At 36.8% G+C, this 17,423-nt stretch overlaps 1 protein-coding gene across 1 annotated transcript in view; it reads right to left on the bottom strand.

Moving 5' to 3' along the window:
• Window positions 1-17,423, bottom strand: part of LOC139965285 (glutamine-dependent NAD(+) synthetase-like) — a 30,967-nt gene that overhangs the window by 9,340 nt on the left and 4,204 nt on the right. Inside the window, exons 4-17 of the mRNA XM_071967496.1 lie at window positions 17,109-17,162; window positions 16,161-16,302; window positions 14,939-15,027; window positions 13,631-13,748; window positions 12,808-12,939; window positions 12,099-12,173; window positions 10,526-10,696; window positions 8,901-9,003; window positions 7,091-7,259; window positions 5,999-6,134; window positions 4,730-4,836; window positions 3,817-3,948; window positions 2,873-2,942; window positions 1,509-1,637 (exon numbers count right to left, since the gene is read on the bottom strand). Of these exons, the coding sequence (XP_071823597.1) occupies window positions 1,509-1,637; window positions 2,873-2,942; window positions 3,817-3,948; window positions 4,730-4,836; window positions 5,999-6,134; window positions 7,091-7,259; window positions 8,901-9,003; window positions 10,526-10,696; window positions 12,099-12,173; window positions 12,808-12,939; window positions 13,631-13,748; window positions 14,939-15,027; window positions 16,161-16,302; window positions 17,109-17,162 (1,627 nt within the window). The remainder of the gene's footprint in view (window positions 1-1,508; window positions 1,638-2,872; window positions 2,943-3,816; window positions 3,949-4,729; window positions 4,837-5,998; window positions 6,135-7,090; window positions 7,260-8,900; window positions 9,004-10,525; window positions 10,697-12,098; window positions 12,174-12,807; window positions 12,940-13,630; window positions 13,749-14,938; window positions 15,028-16,160; window positions 16,303-17,108; window positions 17,163-17,423) is intronic.

Here is a 17,423-nt window from a genome sequence, read left to right as displayed (position 1 = left end):
GTGTCCGATAAGACTGAATCAAACTTGAGCTTTGGAAGGTGCAGGGTAGAATTGGCCTTTTTTGTTTGGAGGACCCTGGGTCAGATTATATTATTTTGGGGCCACCAAACTGGCCCTGAGGCAAGCAAGGCAAGGTGGCACTGTAATAATCTCATTGATAATTGTTCCTTGTTTTCCTCATGTCACCTTAAATTACCTAATGAAAATATAAAATGGCATATTGTTATCTGTAAATTCTGGACAAGCTATTGACCACGTTCGGTGTCCTGCGATTTTAATATTTGTGACAGCCAAAGAAAGCAGTTTCCAGGTTTCTGTCGCATGTAAATGACCTGAGAGTTTAAAAACCGATGGTAGTTAGGAGTGTGACAGTTTCAACTAACGCTGGGGTGGGCAACCTATGGCCAAATAAGGCCTGCCAATGTTTTTGCGGCCTGTGAGATGTCTCAAGAAAAAGAATTTTTTTTTTTACATCATCACAAAAAACGAGCTAGCTGCTTAGAATTTATCAGCACTAATGATGCTGTCAGGTAGGCCTATTATCCCGATTAATTATCAACTGTTCTTTATTGACATTATGTTTATGGTGAATACAGATTAAGTACACACACCTATTGCTTGAAAGTCCTCGGAATCAAAGGTTTGAAATCAACCGTAGGTTGTTGGTTAGGTGCGGCCCAGTCAATTTTTCACTCCTTATATCTGGCCCATTCATTCAAAATTGGTTGCCCACCCCTGATCTTACACATCTCATAAGAACTATGGATACAATCGATATTCCTGCTACATTAAATAAGTCGAGGCGTCCGTCACGGACGACACATGCGACGGTTGGGTGGGACGGTATCGTTTTCATGTTCCCGGAGGTACAATGGTACATTCCGTTTTGAGACTACTACAAGCACCTACGATAGCTTTAGATACAAACATTGCCGCTTTATACAGGGATGCCAGCAGGGTTTGCCCCTAGGGCCTGTAAAGTTGTGGGGACTTGGATGTCCCAAAGACTATCTGAGCGAAGCGCCACCCTGGTTGGCGCGTAGCTTTGCCAGAAATATTTTGGCAAAATATCCCTACCAGATCACCTGAAATGGAGCCCTTCCTAGGCCTTGTATGTTGCATCTGAATTTTATTCTTATCTGAACTTTATTTTGAGATATCATGTTTTAGAAATTGACACTTCCAAAAAAAAAACTATAAAAAATACAATAAGAAAATGAGAGACAACAACATAAGATTGCAACACACATAACTGGATAATGGTCTTTGTGTTTGATTCTTTAACCCTAAATGGCACTTTCGGTTAAAGGTGAAATATGCCTAAGTACCGCAGAAGTCTCATTCTGAACTGCCAGGCCAGGAAATGAACTTTGCATGAATTCTGGCATCCCTGTTTAAAAAGTTTTCAGAGGGATGGGCTGGTATATGCCACATTGGCTCACATGCAAACACACTAGCTAACAGCCACTAAAGTGAGTATCATGGAAAGCCGTTCTGGTCATAATTACCTCTGGAGGGGTGAATCTGGGACTCCAGTCATGAACCAGTTTGGTGAACATGCTGTAAGGACCGCAGTGAGCTATCTTCCTCATTCTGCCGTAGATGGACAGCTCGTCGTACGTCATACCCATGTCTTCCTGAAACGGGGGGAAAAAAAATATGTTGCGTATATTGAGACTTGTAAAGTTAGATTTCATATTTTTTAAGCATTCTATTTTGTCTTTGAGAATATATACCTGACCCCCTGCAAATCTTCACCTTCCCTTTTCAGAGTCAAAATCATGTTATTTTACACTATTTTGATTAAAGGGCAAAACCCTTTAAAATTTACACAAAGAAACAGAACTTCTCTATAATTGTTATATCCAAAGTTTGTTGTAAAACCTTTGCACATTTGCATAACAAAAGCAGTAAGGTTTGAGCATGACTGTACACAAGTCCATTTATAGAAAACCAACAAAAAACCAAACAAAACAACTTTATAGCATTAACATAGTGAAGGTAAGTAACAGACACTTAAATTTAAATCACACATTGGGTAAACTTGACACATAATAGACCATATTATGTTTTGAAGCATGAATGTACACAAGTCCATTAGGAAAACAACAAAACCCATACACTACAACTTTATAGCATTAACATAGTGAAGGTAAGGCCACAGAGACTTAATTTACGTCACACATTGAGTAACTTCGACACTTAAATAGACCATATCTTGCAGCTCAGAGCCATTTTTCAAATCCCCCCCAAGAGAGATAAATGACAACAATAAAGGTAAAAATGAAAAAAAAAAGAGAAAAGATTATCAAAAAAAAAAAAAAAAAAAAACTAAAGTATTTCTATCAGACAATCCTGTCCATTTTTGCGAAACACTTCAAATTTTTATTCAAATGATGAGATCGTGAGAGGCATAACATTTTCTTTCAATTTTATGTTTTTCCATTTCTTTTTGCTTTCTTAATTGTCTCCTTGGTGAAAGATTGGGTAATAACAAAAATTCCATTTATAAAATTATCCCCTTGATAATTACAATCAGATATTTTTCCATTACCCCACCCCCGAGGCTGAGATATTGATCTTGAAACGCTGTTTTCAAAGTTCTTTTACGTATGTTCAGATGCAATCTTTTCAAGTAGAGACCTTCATCCAGGAAATTTTCTATTTTTGCTCACAGGTAGAGATTTGTATTCAAAAGGAGAGGAACAAAAACAAACACAAAACAAGAAAAAAGTTGGTAAGAGTATGAGTTTGCAAGTTCCTATCAACTGAAATTAGGAGACAGACATATGAAGACAAGACTATACAAGCGTGAACAATCATAATGGATTTAAAAGCAGAGAAAATGGTGAGCTAGATGAATAAAACTTGCCTCATCTGTTTGTGAAATCTTTCCATCAGTCAATGGCTCCAGCTCAGCAGTAGGTGGAGCTTCCAGAATACTAAATAGAAAGCCAAATAGTAGGGAAGAAAAGTAAGTTACAAACTATACAACCGTGTACATAAAGAAGGGAAATACAGAATATAAAGCAGGGCAATACAGAATAAAAAGCAGTGAACATAAAGCAGGGCAATACAGAATATAAAACAGTGAATACTAAAGCAGGGCAATACAGAATATAAAACAGTGAATACTAAAGCAGGGTAATACAGAATATAAAGCCGTGAATATTAAGCAGGGCAATATAGAATATATAGCAGTGGACATTAAGCAGGGCAATACAGAATATAAAGCATGAACATAATGCAGGGAAATACAGAATATAAAGCATGAACATAATGCAGGGAAATACAGAATATAAAGCATGAACATAATGCAGGGAAATACAGAATATAAAGCATGAACATCATGCAGGGAAATACAGAATATAAAGCATGAACATAGTGCAGGGAAATACAGAATATAAAGCAGTGAATATAAACCAGGGCAATACAGAATATAAAGCTCCACCCACTGTTATTAAACAATCTTTGAACTGTTCACTGCATCTCTGAAAAACCTGAATTATTCATCTTTTGCCTCTCTACAAGATTATTTTCTGTCTACTCCACCTACTGCTCAACTCCCCCTCCCCACTCATCCCAGGCCTTTTTCTTTCAAATATAATGCATAATTCAGAAAAATTACATACCACCAAAAAAAAATAACACCTCCCTTCACCGCCCCCTCCCCTCCAAACAAATGATCAGATACACTATGACAACTGGGTTTGAGATTCTATGTTCAAGTTTAACTACTTTGAGACTTTTCTCCTTAAGGTTAATATATATCCTCAATTGTAAAAAAATCAAATCAAATAAACAAGTATAACTCACCCTTCAAGAGCAGTTATGCCAAATTCTTTGATGGCATAAACGATAAATCTACGCAGATCCGTCTTGCTGATACTTCCAATAGGATTGATGTCTGCACTGGAACAGTCGTATTTGGTCAGGTAACCACGGAGACTATAGAATGAAATCACAGGTTCAATGCATCGTAAAAATAATGTAGTAGTTCTGCTACATCTTCAGCAATGAGAAAACTGGAAGTCAACAACTGTAATGTTAACATCACTTCTTAATGTCATTTTTGTGTTGAAATTTTGAGGTTTATAAAGAATGCAAAATACCATTTAAATTTGTATTAAGCATTGTTTCATATCCGTACCTACTTTAGCATCAGCATAGCATTTAACTAGTCACTGCGATCCTGATATAGTGTTGTAGCAGTGATGTGGTGTTGGATACAAGGTACCTACTCTTATTTGAAATGAAACCATGAAGCCAGTGGACTTGCATGTACCTCTACTTAATCCTCTGATTTGCTATACAGCACTAACAAGATTGGCATCCGACTGTAGTTTGTTCTTACAGCATGCAATAGTAGTCATAGTAACCGGGCAAAAACACAATTCATGAAATTATGCAAAATGTTAACATTAAACTCTGAACTCAAGAGCTTGGGGATAAGTGTTTCGGAGGAGAGGTTGGGAAATTACCGTTGAATAATTACATCATAACATCACTGTTAACGTTTGAAATGTTATCTGTTATAAATGTATTAACAAAATATTTCACGTTTCAGAGTCACTCACAGTCAGAATCCATGTATTATTGATACCATTAAAGACACAATTAAAAATTTCTAGGTGCTACTGCTGGGGAATACACTAGTAAAATTACTCAGATACATCACCCTACGATCGATCAGAAAGATCGTAAAACCAGCTAGTGGATAAGTTCTCACCATTCATCCACATTGGAGGTTCCAAGGACCAGCAACCCCCCCGGTTTATCCTCACTCCACATGGTCAACTGTGCGAAGAGATACGACAACACCATCCGAGAACGAGCCTACGGAGAGAGTAAACAGAAGGTCCATTCACAGTTAATACTCATAGGGTGCACACAAAAGAAAATGCTCTTCTTTTTTCTTTAGTTCAAAATTTGATAATGAGATTGCTTCACTAAACAAAGACCTGTCACCATGGAAATGGTGTTGGGTAGGGCTCTGATTGACCAATTGCATCACCCTTAACTGATGGCAACAACTATTGTGCCTATATAATTAAGTGGCCACACATGCCCTCTTGATTTTTTTTTCTATTTATTTATTTCCAGTAGAAATATAAATATTTATAAACAGGACATCAAAAGTGAGTTCGTAATAAGAAAAAATTATTTTAAAATGTTAGTGTACAATAAAACAAAACACAAAAAAAATGATGTTCTCTATAAGATGAGCTCTATCATTAAACTTCAAACTGAAATCTCAGACCTTAAGAAACATTGCTGATACTCCAGTGACTATTGTACCCAAAAACAGCTATTGAGTACTTTACAATAGGAAACATAACAAATGGTTGACCCTAGGTGATCTTGCTGCATGCATCTGTCTGTCTGTCTGTCTGTCTGAGACGTGTTTAAGAAAAATGTGATATGTTACAGTTTTCTGCCATTTCTGTAGAAGTTTTCTATCACTTTGGATGTTGAAAATGAGCTTCGTGCTCTTCTGAAAGATGAGAAATTTCAAATTCGATGATAATCCACTGTAATTTCTAGGAAATAATTGCCTTGCCCCTCTCCATCCTTAATTTCAAGCCCTGTAGTTCTCCACATGTGCCAAAAGTGTTATCCTGGGCCTAATTGAGAGCGTGGTGGCCAATTGGCTAAGGTGTCGGACTCGTGATCCAAGGATTGCTGGTTCGATTCCTGCCTAGTTCATTCCGTTGTGTCCTTGGGCAAGATGCTTTATCTCAATTGCCTCTCTCCACCCAGGGGTTAAATGGGTACCTGTGAAGTAACTTGTCATTGGGCGCAGTATATAACTGCTGCCGACTGGAGGGATTATCTCTGGGACAGGTAATCATTGACCAGGGGTAATATAACGTCTGCAAAGTGCTTTGATACCTATCGCTGGTATAAAGCGCTATATAAAAAGCAAATATTATTATAATTATTATTAATTAGCATCTACACAATGAAATCTACTCTGCATCACAGACAGTACGCGCACCTGAATATTCTGTAGCGCTAGATTTTCCCTCCAGCTTCCACCGTGCACTTTGAAGGCAGGACTTTTACCCGTTGCGTTCGTGAATATCTCTACCGAAGACTGAACGCTTTGGTCGATGGTGACAGCAAAGTGGTGACTGAAAGAGTGAAGAGCAAATGCAAAAATCGACAAACTGAGTCAAACATGCAAATATACAGAATGCCATGAAAATTATTAAAAATGATGAAAGTGTCATACCTTTATGTATCAATTTTTCTTCTTAAGCTATAAGGAAGTACAGTACATGCAAACAAATAGATGGGAGGTATAAAATATGGTTGTGTGGGGGGGGGGGTGGAGGGAAGCAAAGTTTTTGGATGGCAAAACCACTGCTAGCCATTGCTCTTGCCTGAGACGAGAAGGGCCTTCCATGGATTTTCGCTACGGTTGAGTGGATATAGAGGCAGTAGCATTGAGTGACAATTAAATCTAGCATCTATGAGGCTGTGGGTTCCAAGCATGGGCAGCTAAAGTTAAGGTGGCTTTTAGCACAGGAGCAATTCATTGTTTCTCAAACGAAAACGCAGCGAAATAACCATGAAATTTTTTACTTGGATACACAGTGATCATTCAAAATTCATAATACTTATCTCAGGGTCTTTTTCTTATTTTTTACATTTCATTATTCAATAATTATTCAATTCATATATTCAACTTTTTTCGTAATATTCGAGCATCATTGTTTCAAACTTTAGTGTCTACAGTATGAACGAATCATTAACGTAATCAAATTAGTGGTCTTTGTAACTGTAATGTACTATGTTCATTATTAATGTATAGCATTAAAAAACTCACATAACAACTTAACATAGTTTATACCAAGTACTTCTGTCTTGTTACATGCTTTACAAGTCACCAAAAAGGGGAGTCTCTTTCTGAAGGCTTTTACGTAAAAGACCAGTAAAGTTCTTGAAAATGTTAAGCATGCGAGTCATCATTCTGTATCGAGGAGTCTCAAATGAACCAGTATGTTGTCTGATAGTGAACAACTCTTAGGTTCACCAAAATTAAAAACCATGGCAACTCTAAACACCTCCAGGATCATTCGCTTACCTGCCAATCTGTTCCGCTAGATTTTTGGCATGTGTATAGGTGCTAATGGAAGAATTCTTAGTTCCCATGTAGCATGTGACTAATAATCTGCCCGCTAGTTCTGTAGGATCCGTAGGGGTGTAGGAAGGCTCGTTTGCGATCCTGCGAACGTCGGACAGCACTTGTTCATCTGGAAAAAAAATAAACCATGAATAAATAAACCAGAACATGAATAAATAAACCAGAACAATCAAACATGTCAAACAAATAATAATAATAATAATGGTGATTTATAACCCACATATCACATATCAACTCTGAAGGAGGTCAAGGAGCGGGAGAGAAAAGAAAGCAAACACGAATGAACAAAAGAATTATTGGTTAACATTGTTGAATGCTTCATGCATAAGATGAGTTTTCAGAAGTTTTTTGGAACAAAGTGAGGGAAACATAAGATCTGAGTTCTAGTGGTAATCCATTCCAGAGGCGAGGAGTAGCTACTTCTAACGATCCGTCACCCCATGTATGTTTAGGCCAATAAAAACTACATCCAATATAGTAAAACCAAAATTAAATGCCATCAAGAAACACTTGTCTCTCTTAGACGATCTTCACAACATAATGAAAAAGAATAAGGGACCATGTAGGTATCTGATGTGATAACAAGAAAATTTAAGACCAAGGAGAAACTTTTGAATTCCCATTTTCTAAGCTGATTTTGACTGTGTCCGAATATAGCAGAGGTGCATGATGTATCATGTACAAGTTGTATCTTTATAAACTGCAGAACATACACCTTGTTCTTGGAAATACAAAGAACCTTTATCCAACCTGGTTCAATCAAAAACAACAAGAAAACTTTTCTCTTTTGTAGTTTTCATGGACGTGAACAAACATAAAAAAACAGTATGGTTTGTAATAAAGGTGTTATACATCACCAACCCTGCCTATAATTAGATAAATAAATTTATACATAAATATTAGGAAAATACAGGCAAACCTTTATTTACGACATATGACTCGACGACATACGACGACGACGACGACGACATACGACATACGACATATGACATACGACATACGACATATGACAAGAAATTCCAGGAAATGAGAAAACGTTTCTAGTTTCTTAATACAGGGCCTGATAGCTCAACGATACTGAATGGGAGGACCTTAGCATCTAGATGTCATTGAATAAAATCATGAAAAGTTTCATTAATTATTAAGATTGGTTCAGGTGTTTGACATGTCTATTTTGTATGAAAGAGCACAAAAAGACAAAAAGAACAGTGAAGAAACTACCATGATAGCATGCTCTGTTAAGGAGATATGACACTTTGAAGATATCAAAATTTCTTTGAAAACGACTGGTGTAGAAAGACTTACTGTGAGGGTGTGATGTCACATCCTCACTTCCTTAACATTTGTGAATATATTTTTTTAAATTATTTACATTTTTAACACATTTGTTTAATCTCAAATACTTCCTTTGACAAATATGAGATCTCCTGAAATATCTTTGGTTGAAAGTCATGAAATATCACAAAATATTTAGAGAAAAAAACAAAGACTTTTCAGGAATGTGAGGATGTGACATCACAGCTAGTCAGATTTCAGCAGTTTCTACACAATCTGATAAAACTTTACACTTGAATATCTCTTTAACCGAAAAAGATATTTGAACAGTTTTTTCACCATTGTGTTTCTTTTATTGTCCTCTTTCATATAACATAAACATATATGACAACTGAACCAATCCTTTCATAGTTCCATATCTCTCTCGCTCTGGGATATGAAGATATAGAAGATGATTGATGAGGGAAATACTCACTGCCTTCGCTGACAGCTTTACAAACGATCCTACACATAGAGGCCACGATACAGGCCGTAGAGGAACTGTCGATGCCGCCACTTAAAGCGATGAAGAAACCGGCCTGGAAGAAGGGAGCATGAATAAATAAATAGCTAAGATCAACTTTGATATTTACTTTGTTGTTAATCTATAACAACAGACATTAAGGGAGTGTTAGCTCAGTGGTTAACGCCGGTGCCTTTCAATCATAAGGTCCTGACTTCAAGTCACTCCAAGATTAATGTATGTCATCTAGTTACAGAGTTGTTGACAATTGACAATTCAAAATCATGGACGTTAAAATATGAATCTAAGAGACTGACTTCAGTCAGCTTGCGGTTTTGATAAGCTAATGATGGCTTCTTCGCAAGTTCCTGCTTGCAGGAGGATCTAAAATATATACATACATACATACAATGCAAAAGAAACAATTGCCATAACAATGGGTCACTTGTGTTCTTGTAAATAAACCATTGTCAGATTCCATTTTTTCCTTTTCTTTCTTTTTTTTCGAGCAATATTTTATATTTTCCTCTATTGGTACTTTTGGTACTGATTCTGCAGAGTTGACTTGACACTCTACCTGCTAAAGAATGTTGTTTATCATTTTCATTTCCGAGTCTCGTCATTGGAATTTATGGACAATTACACAAGGTATGCAAATGAAGCCTGCACTGGTGATAGTTGCTTTGATTGGTTTGTAAGAATTCAAAACAAAGTTGTTTTTATTCCTAAAGTATTTGGCAAAAATACATATAGTGAATTCGTGGGCAAAGATTTGTTTTGGTCTCAGCAAACTTTGGGAAAGAGTTCGTCATTATAAAGATAACTATATTATAGTCAGTTCTTGTCTTTTATTTTCTCGGAGCAATGAGGTTCAATAATCACAGGAATCAGTTTTGAGAGTTACAACTAGTTTTTACAAGTTGCTCAATAATGTAAACCATTATAGTGCATCCAAAACTTGTTGTATTATCACAAAACTTGTCGTATTATCACTTTTAAGATGCATTATAAAATGTTGAATAGCTCAGTCAAAACAAAAACAAAAGTACTTATTCCAACTTCCATTTCCAAAGGCTGTTACCGTCTGTGCACTTCTTAAAAGAAAAGAAGTCCTAAGTTTGTCAGCTGCATCTATTTCTAGTACCCTTGGATATTTTACCTCCCTTCCTCCCCCTTAACCCCCCCCCCCCCCCCGCCCGCCATCCTTATGGCTATATTCCCACGTTTAACAGAAAACACTCTTGATTTCTGGTCATCTCAATGTGTGTCTCACTAAATTGATAAGCTTAGTCGAGTCAACCCCAAAGAGTACAATACAATGTAGGGACTCTCAACACAATCCATACAATGATCTTGAGGTGGCCACCATGACGACGACAGACCTCACGCATGGACTCAGGTCCCTTCAGGAACCATAAAAACCAAACCCATGTATGACTCGTCTCGACACAGCTAAACCTGTGGAAAGTTTAATCAGGTGAACAAGAAGAATCTCCTTTCTGCTGCTTCGTTCTTAGCCAGACAGCTAACGAACAATTGCAGGGTTGACAATCTAACCTTTAACCTCTGCATAGCAACTTCACCAACATGTAGCATACCTGTCCACTTCTTCTCAAGTAATCCCAAAGCCAGCATGCTGGACCCATGGCTATTTCCTCCTCGGCTGAATACAATCTTGGTGGGACAGGAGGCATCGCCGGGACGTTGTTTAGCAGAGATGATAAGGAGAAATCCACCTCAATCCTTGGGAATGGTTTGGCTCGGGAAGCCTGATGGCATGAGAAAGAAATTTTTCAAAATGAAGCGGGTTTCATTTGATAAATAAATAACTTCTCAGGTTATTTAAATAACTTTTTAAAATAACTTCTCAAATAATAAATAAATAACTTCTCACATAAAAAATAACTTCTCAAATAAATAACTTATATAATAAATAAATAAATTATAAATTGAAATAAATAAATAAATTAAAATAAATTATGTAATAAATAACTTCTCAAATAAATAACTTCTCAAATAATAAATAACTTCTCCAATACATAAATAACTTCTCACGAAATATAGAAAATGAATTACGAATGTCTAGAGCAAACTTGGATACGTTAATTAGAGATAGATAAACAACTCATAGAGATCAACAGCTTAGTTGTTAGAGTACACGACAGATATAATGCTAAGGCCAGTAGTTCAAATCCTCAAGTTTTGTTTCTTGTTGAAATATTTATACGTACATGAAAAAATGGTAAATTTCAAATGACATTGGTGATGCGACCCCTGTTAAGGTGTGTATACACTGTACTGTGTTTACTATCCCTTTGCTTCAACATAGCATAGAATTTGCTTAAACCAGAATGCAAAAATGCATTGTGGATTTGATGATGTAACATGAGCAGTTTTCTTCATGAATCTAATGTCATGTATAGTAAGGGTGTACATGTTTACAAGGGTTTAACAATTTGACCTCTGATGACCCCCAAATGACCTTTGACCGCCACCAAAAACAAAAGGCTCCTTTAACTTAATTGGGTACTTCTACACACTAAATTAGAGGTGCTTAAAAAAGGGGTTGTCACAAACTTACTCTGCAAACCATTTTCCTGTTTTTAAAAGGAGAAAAGTGAAATACCATCTCTTAGACCATACAACACCTGCAGATTAGAATCAAGCCTAATTGCCATTGTTTAATTGCCATTGTTTGATAGTCAAAAACTACCAGTCAATCCAATCACCATCTCTCAAAACTGGTCAAATGTTCGTAACTAAGTGTGAGATGATTGATACAAAGAACTAAGACAAACAAACACACATGACAGAGGAAACACGAGTAAACAGATAGCAAGAAACAAAAAAAAATAAACCGGCTAGGAGTGTTAGCTCAGTGGTTAACGCCGGTGCCTTTCAATCATAAGGTCCCGAGTTCGAGTCACTCCAAGATTAAAGTATGTCGTCCAGTTACAGAGTTTTTGACAATTCATAATCATGGACGTTAAATATGAATCTAAATGACCGACTTCGGTCAGCTTGCGGCTTTGATAAGCCAATGATGGTTTCTTCACGAGTTCCTTCTTGCAGGAGGATCTAAAATACATACATACATACACATACATACATACACATACATACACACACATACACACGTACAAATGAGCAGCGGTTGCTCTTTGCTCTCACCTGCTGAGACGTGCTACTGACATGGGCTCTATAGGCCCTCACATCCTCCAGATCAACGGTTGTAACAACAACTTCCTGAAGAAAGAAAACGGAGAAAGTCATCATCGATCTTCGTTTGTCTCAAAAAATTGGACATTTATCTGACAAATCTGAGGTGGTTCTATCCTTCAGAAAGAAGATGATCTTTTCCCAAGAAAAATGTGACAAAAAGTTTTGAAAAACTTCTTCTCCTGAAACTTGCATTGAAACTGCGACTATCTGGTGATGTTACTGTACTTAAGTCACCATGAAAGACAAGAGTTCCTCGAAAAAACAGATTGTAAACATTTGTGATCCGAGCCACTAAATTTCTAAAGTTAAATGCCTCAAACAAGTTTGTTAAATTTTCCATTACAGATGAATGAACTAAAGTCAGGAAAATCTGTGGCAATGAGTTTAAATGGTAATGTCGAGTCAGACCACCACCCTAATGTAAACTTCAAGTTAAATTGACACTCTTGCTACAATATTCATATTTCACATCTCATAAAAGTTGAAGACAATTGTCAAGTTGTGTCCCTTGGCTAAACTTGTAACCCAGTTTTCTTCAATGTTTTTCATAAACCAGTTAAAACTTTAATTTAGAATATTTTGAAAGAGTGTCATGATCAAAACGTGACTCTTCAAAGGAACGTGTTCCATCTTGTGTTGCACAGTTGGACATGCTCACCACATCTTGCAGAGAAAACTCTTCCCCGCGTGTGATAATATCTCCGTTCAGGGCGATGGTAGATCCTCCATAATAATAAGCTCTCTCCCCATCGCAACCTCTCAGGTTTGAATACATGTAAATGCCCCCGCACTGTGATGGTGAAAAGAAAAATAAATCATTAATAACATTTAGCATAATTCTTCTCAGGAAACTACAGGTATGAACTATTTACACATGTTGTCCATCCCCATCAGAAATTGGAAGGACATTAATGGCTGATGTAAGGTTAACATTTTGTTCATGACCGAACTCATTGTTGATGCACACTTCATTATATGTTACGATATGGTCTGCTAATAATTCTGTGTAACGTCATCTTTAACATGGAACCGGAATAAATGTGATACGCAGTTCAACCACCCAGTTGGGACAATATTTTCTATACTGTGTTATGTCCCGCTTCAGAGCACTTGTATTGTCAGTACAAGCAGTATGAATATCAGGAACTGTTTGTACTGACAATACCAGTGCTTCGAGAGCATGATAATGGAGTACAGTTTAGAGAGGTATTAGCATTAGGAAATTGTCCCAACTGGCTGGTTCAACCATCTGATTCATGAATATGCAAATATTTGTGACTGAAAATTTTGGAAATATGTCAATATTTTTAATCTGTTAAGGATGGTTTGACATATTCCTACGAATATTAAAAAAAATTACTTTTACCCAATGTCTATACTTTATTACTATATATCATGTAAGTTTACTTCTTTTGGACATAATTGTGACAAAAGAACAGCTTTTATTTTTTGGGGGGTTTTTAGTGAAAGTACTCCCTCACCTTCATAGTGCAAGACTTGATCAAGTCTACCAATGTATGACCTTTCCTGAGTTGGTGGTAACTTCCGCTACCATTCGTGAATATCTCCACACCATCAAGGCACATGGCTATGTGAGGACTGAAACAAAAGGAAACATAAACAATAAAAAAAAAAATTAGTAACTGGGAAGCCAATTGGCCTATTAATGATCCCTTGCTACCTTTGTAACGACAACATACAACACTAACAATGTTCGTAAGATTTTTAAAGTGTTGACCATTGTTCACTCCAAGTTATCAGCAAGCCTAGGTTTTTTACTAACGTTACCTTAGTTTCTGTGTTACGACCTTGGTAACGACAACATACAACACTTACAAGGCACATAAAAAAAAATTTAAGTGTTGACTCTTGTTCACTCCAAGTCATCTGCAAGCCTAGGTTTTTTACTAACGTTACCTTAGTTTCTGTGTTACGACCTTGGTAACGACAACATACAACACTTACAAGGCACATAAAAAAAATTTAAGTGTTGACTCTTGTTCACTCCAAGTCATCTGCAAGCCTAGGTTTTTTACTAATGTTACCTTGGTTTTTGTGTTTACAAGGTTTTCAGATGTTCACCTCTATTAACCTCAAGTGATCGACCATTGAACCTTCACAGAAGAATGTAAGGATTTATGTGATCACTAATTTGGATCTAAACACTAAGTACAAAATGGTGATTTAAAGCATTACATTTTGAGCTATTGGTTTCCAGTCTGATCTGTCCTGACCAAAAGTGACCTCTGACCTCAACCAATACCTCTAAGGATCTTGTACTTGTCATGAGGGATCTACATACCAGAAGAAAAGTTCAACAAACTTGCACTATTTGAGATTTTGTCTTTATACGGTTTTCAGACTGAAATTATATCATGTTCAATAGATTTTTTTTCACTGGTTCTGGATAAAATGGAGTGTCAAACTAAACAAATAAACCCCTTTCAGGGATGCCCTGAAATATGGTTGAGTATCTCCAAAGAAGCAAGAAAAGACTTAAAAGAACTTAACTGTGTGAAACATAAGTTTTATCGATAGTTTGAAATAACAACAATGTCAAGTTTATATCTCAAAATGTGATGCAAAATTTTGGTTTATACTGGTAGCTTCATATTTCATATGCCTGCAAATCTAGACACAGGTCGAAACAATACCTGTAGCCTGAAACATATCCGTCTGTCCGTGTTAAGCTAATATGATATGTCACACACACATCTTTCCCACAGATATAGACTTCATCCAGATGTGAAATCCAGCAAGTTTGGCAACCAGACTGTATTGATATTTACCTGTTTGCAGTCCACAGACCTTCACAAACTTCTGATCCTATGCAGGTATCTCTGGTTGATAAAACAGCATCTCCAATAGGAACAGTGGTCTACAATTATTGAACAGGAAGAAAAAGAAAAAGAAAATAAGAAATGTGTACGCTAAAAAAACAAAAAGTGAATATAGTATTTTTTAAATTTTTTTTTAAAGTGAATATAGTACTATTACAAATTTGGATATCTCCTACTGTCCCACACTGGTGGCAAAATGACTAATTAAAACTGCAATGTAAAACCTCTTCTGAGAATAGTCTGGTTGCCATGTTGTTGCCATGTTTGGTCTCTCAATTTCATGTTAAATCTTAGAGTTTCATTTCTTAGAAGGAGCTTGCTTCATGAGGTCCTTGTATTTTATTACAATATAATCCAATGATTATTCATGAAATAATCTCCTCCCATCCAGCCAGTTGGAACAATTTATGCAATGCTAATGCTATGCTAATACCACTGTATACTGTACGGTCATATCATGCTCCAAAGCACTTGTACTGACAGTATGAACAGGTTCCAATCTGTCTCTGATAGAAAGTGGATCATCATACTGCTCATACTGTCAGTAAGAGTGCTTTAGAGCATGACATGATAGCCCTGTACGTAAACAATTGTCACAACTGGGTGCTTTCCACAACTTGCTATTAAAGTTAATAGTAACAACAATCAGCAGTCATTTTTACGACGCTTAAGCGACCACAATTTGGGAGAAGCCCGAAGGGCTTATGGATTACAACTTACAGGTGGGGTGGCTTCCAATTCAACATTTTAACTCAAATTTGGAAACTTTCCAATTTAGAAAGTCATTTCAGATGGGAAAACCGTAAATTGCTCTTGGACGGAAAAACCCACCTTACTATGACCCGGCCGGGTATCGAACCCTGAGCCTCCCGATTGCTAAACCTCATTGCTTCAAATGCCACCGCCTTTATCCACTCTGGCACAGCACCAGTATAAGTTAGGCATAAATTGAAGGTAAATCCCCCTCCCCTCCCCCATTCCCCCCTTCCCCCTCCCCCCAAAGATGCATTTCAATGTACAAGAGAACAGGTTTCCTTCTTGTTTGCCATTCACAACCGACATTTCATATCGATGTGTGCAAAACGAAGATGCGGCTAACAGGATAAACCTCCCTGACATGGCTATGACAAAAGTAAACACATGTTAAATATTCATGAATAAGCCTACTCACCTGATTAGTTATCTTTGCAATCATTCTCGGTAGATAATACTCCTCTATGATCTGGTGTTTGGCCCAGGCTGTAAACCAACGTAACTCTCTATAATTCCCATGGTTGGCCATGTCAGTCTTTGGTTTGATGAGAAGAATTTTCCTGTTAAAATGCAAAAGAAAAAAACTTACATAAATGATATATTACATTCAGAAATGATTGCTGATATTGTCTTTCATCGAAATCAAGTTCGGTTCATTTAAAAGAACTGTTACATTTTCGATTACAAAATTTGGTCCCAGTTTTTTAAACACGAGACACAAATGTTGATAGCTTAAGCTATGCCCTGGGATGGTTGAGGGTTCATGTGGTAAATAGTTGTTGGTTTTTAGCTGTCACCCTAAAATCAGGATCAAGACTTTGAGATAACGTTTTCTTGATTTATCAAAGTATAGCCAACAGAGGATAACCTTGGCCTCCACCAAAAAGTTCCTTCAATGGCAAGATATGCACAAGGGCACGATTGAGAATCATGAGGGGCAACTTAGAAATTTCCTTGGATTTTCTTTAAAATGGCACAGCACCACATCAATTTTTTCCTGGTAGCATACATAAGGAGCACCAAGACAATTTTCCAAAAATATTGAAAACATTTTGTCCAAAGTGAGCGTGAACACAGAAATGACAGAAAACAGGAACGATTGATGAGATCTTTCGTAAAATCGCACCCTAGATTTTTTCCATTTACTGCCGACGCAGTAAAGCTGTTTTCTGGGATGGATAGTCACTGCTATTTCAGATAATCTTTGAACCTTGGGTTAGATGATCCTTGATGATTGAGATCATTTGTGAGGGCACCTACGGCAAATTGATGAAAGAGGCCCTGCAGACGTGTCTGTCTGTGCCATCGTTTTAAACTGACAAATACGATTAAATATCAACGAGAATATTATTAACACAGTTCTTACCGATTCAGAAAGATGATTCTGCAGTTGTACCTGACATTCTTATGCATCACAGGCCTGTGAAAGAAATACAAGAATAACTTAACATATAACCGAATCAAGTGTCTGGTTTCGTTACTAATAAATTTGCGTTCAGAAAGACAGAATGCATGTGATGTGTTTAATTCAAAATAAAGAAGGAACTGGAATGGCTCCGATCTGCACAACATTCCACTTGCAATTCCAGTCTGAAAAAGCAAATCTTCTTTTTGAAAGGATCATGACATGTTTATTTATAATCGTTTCTTTTTCTGGGAATCATTAACAAAATATATTGAC

The sequence above is a fragment of the Apostichopus japonicus genome, chromosome 1, assembly GCF_037975245.1.
Source record: "Apostichopus japonicus isolate 1M-3 chromosome 1, ASM3797524v1, whole genome shotgun sequence".
NCBI classification, from domain to species: domain Eukaryota; kingdom Metazoa; phylum Echinodermata; class Holothuroidea; order Aspidochirotida; family Stichopodidae; genus Apostichopus; species Apostichopus japonicus.
This window is presented reverse-complemented; position numbering and strand designations above follow the sequence as displayed.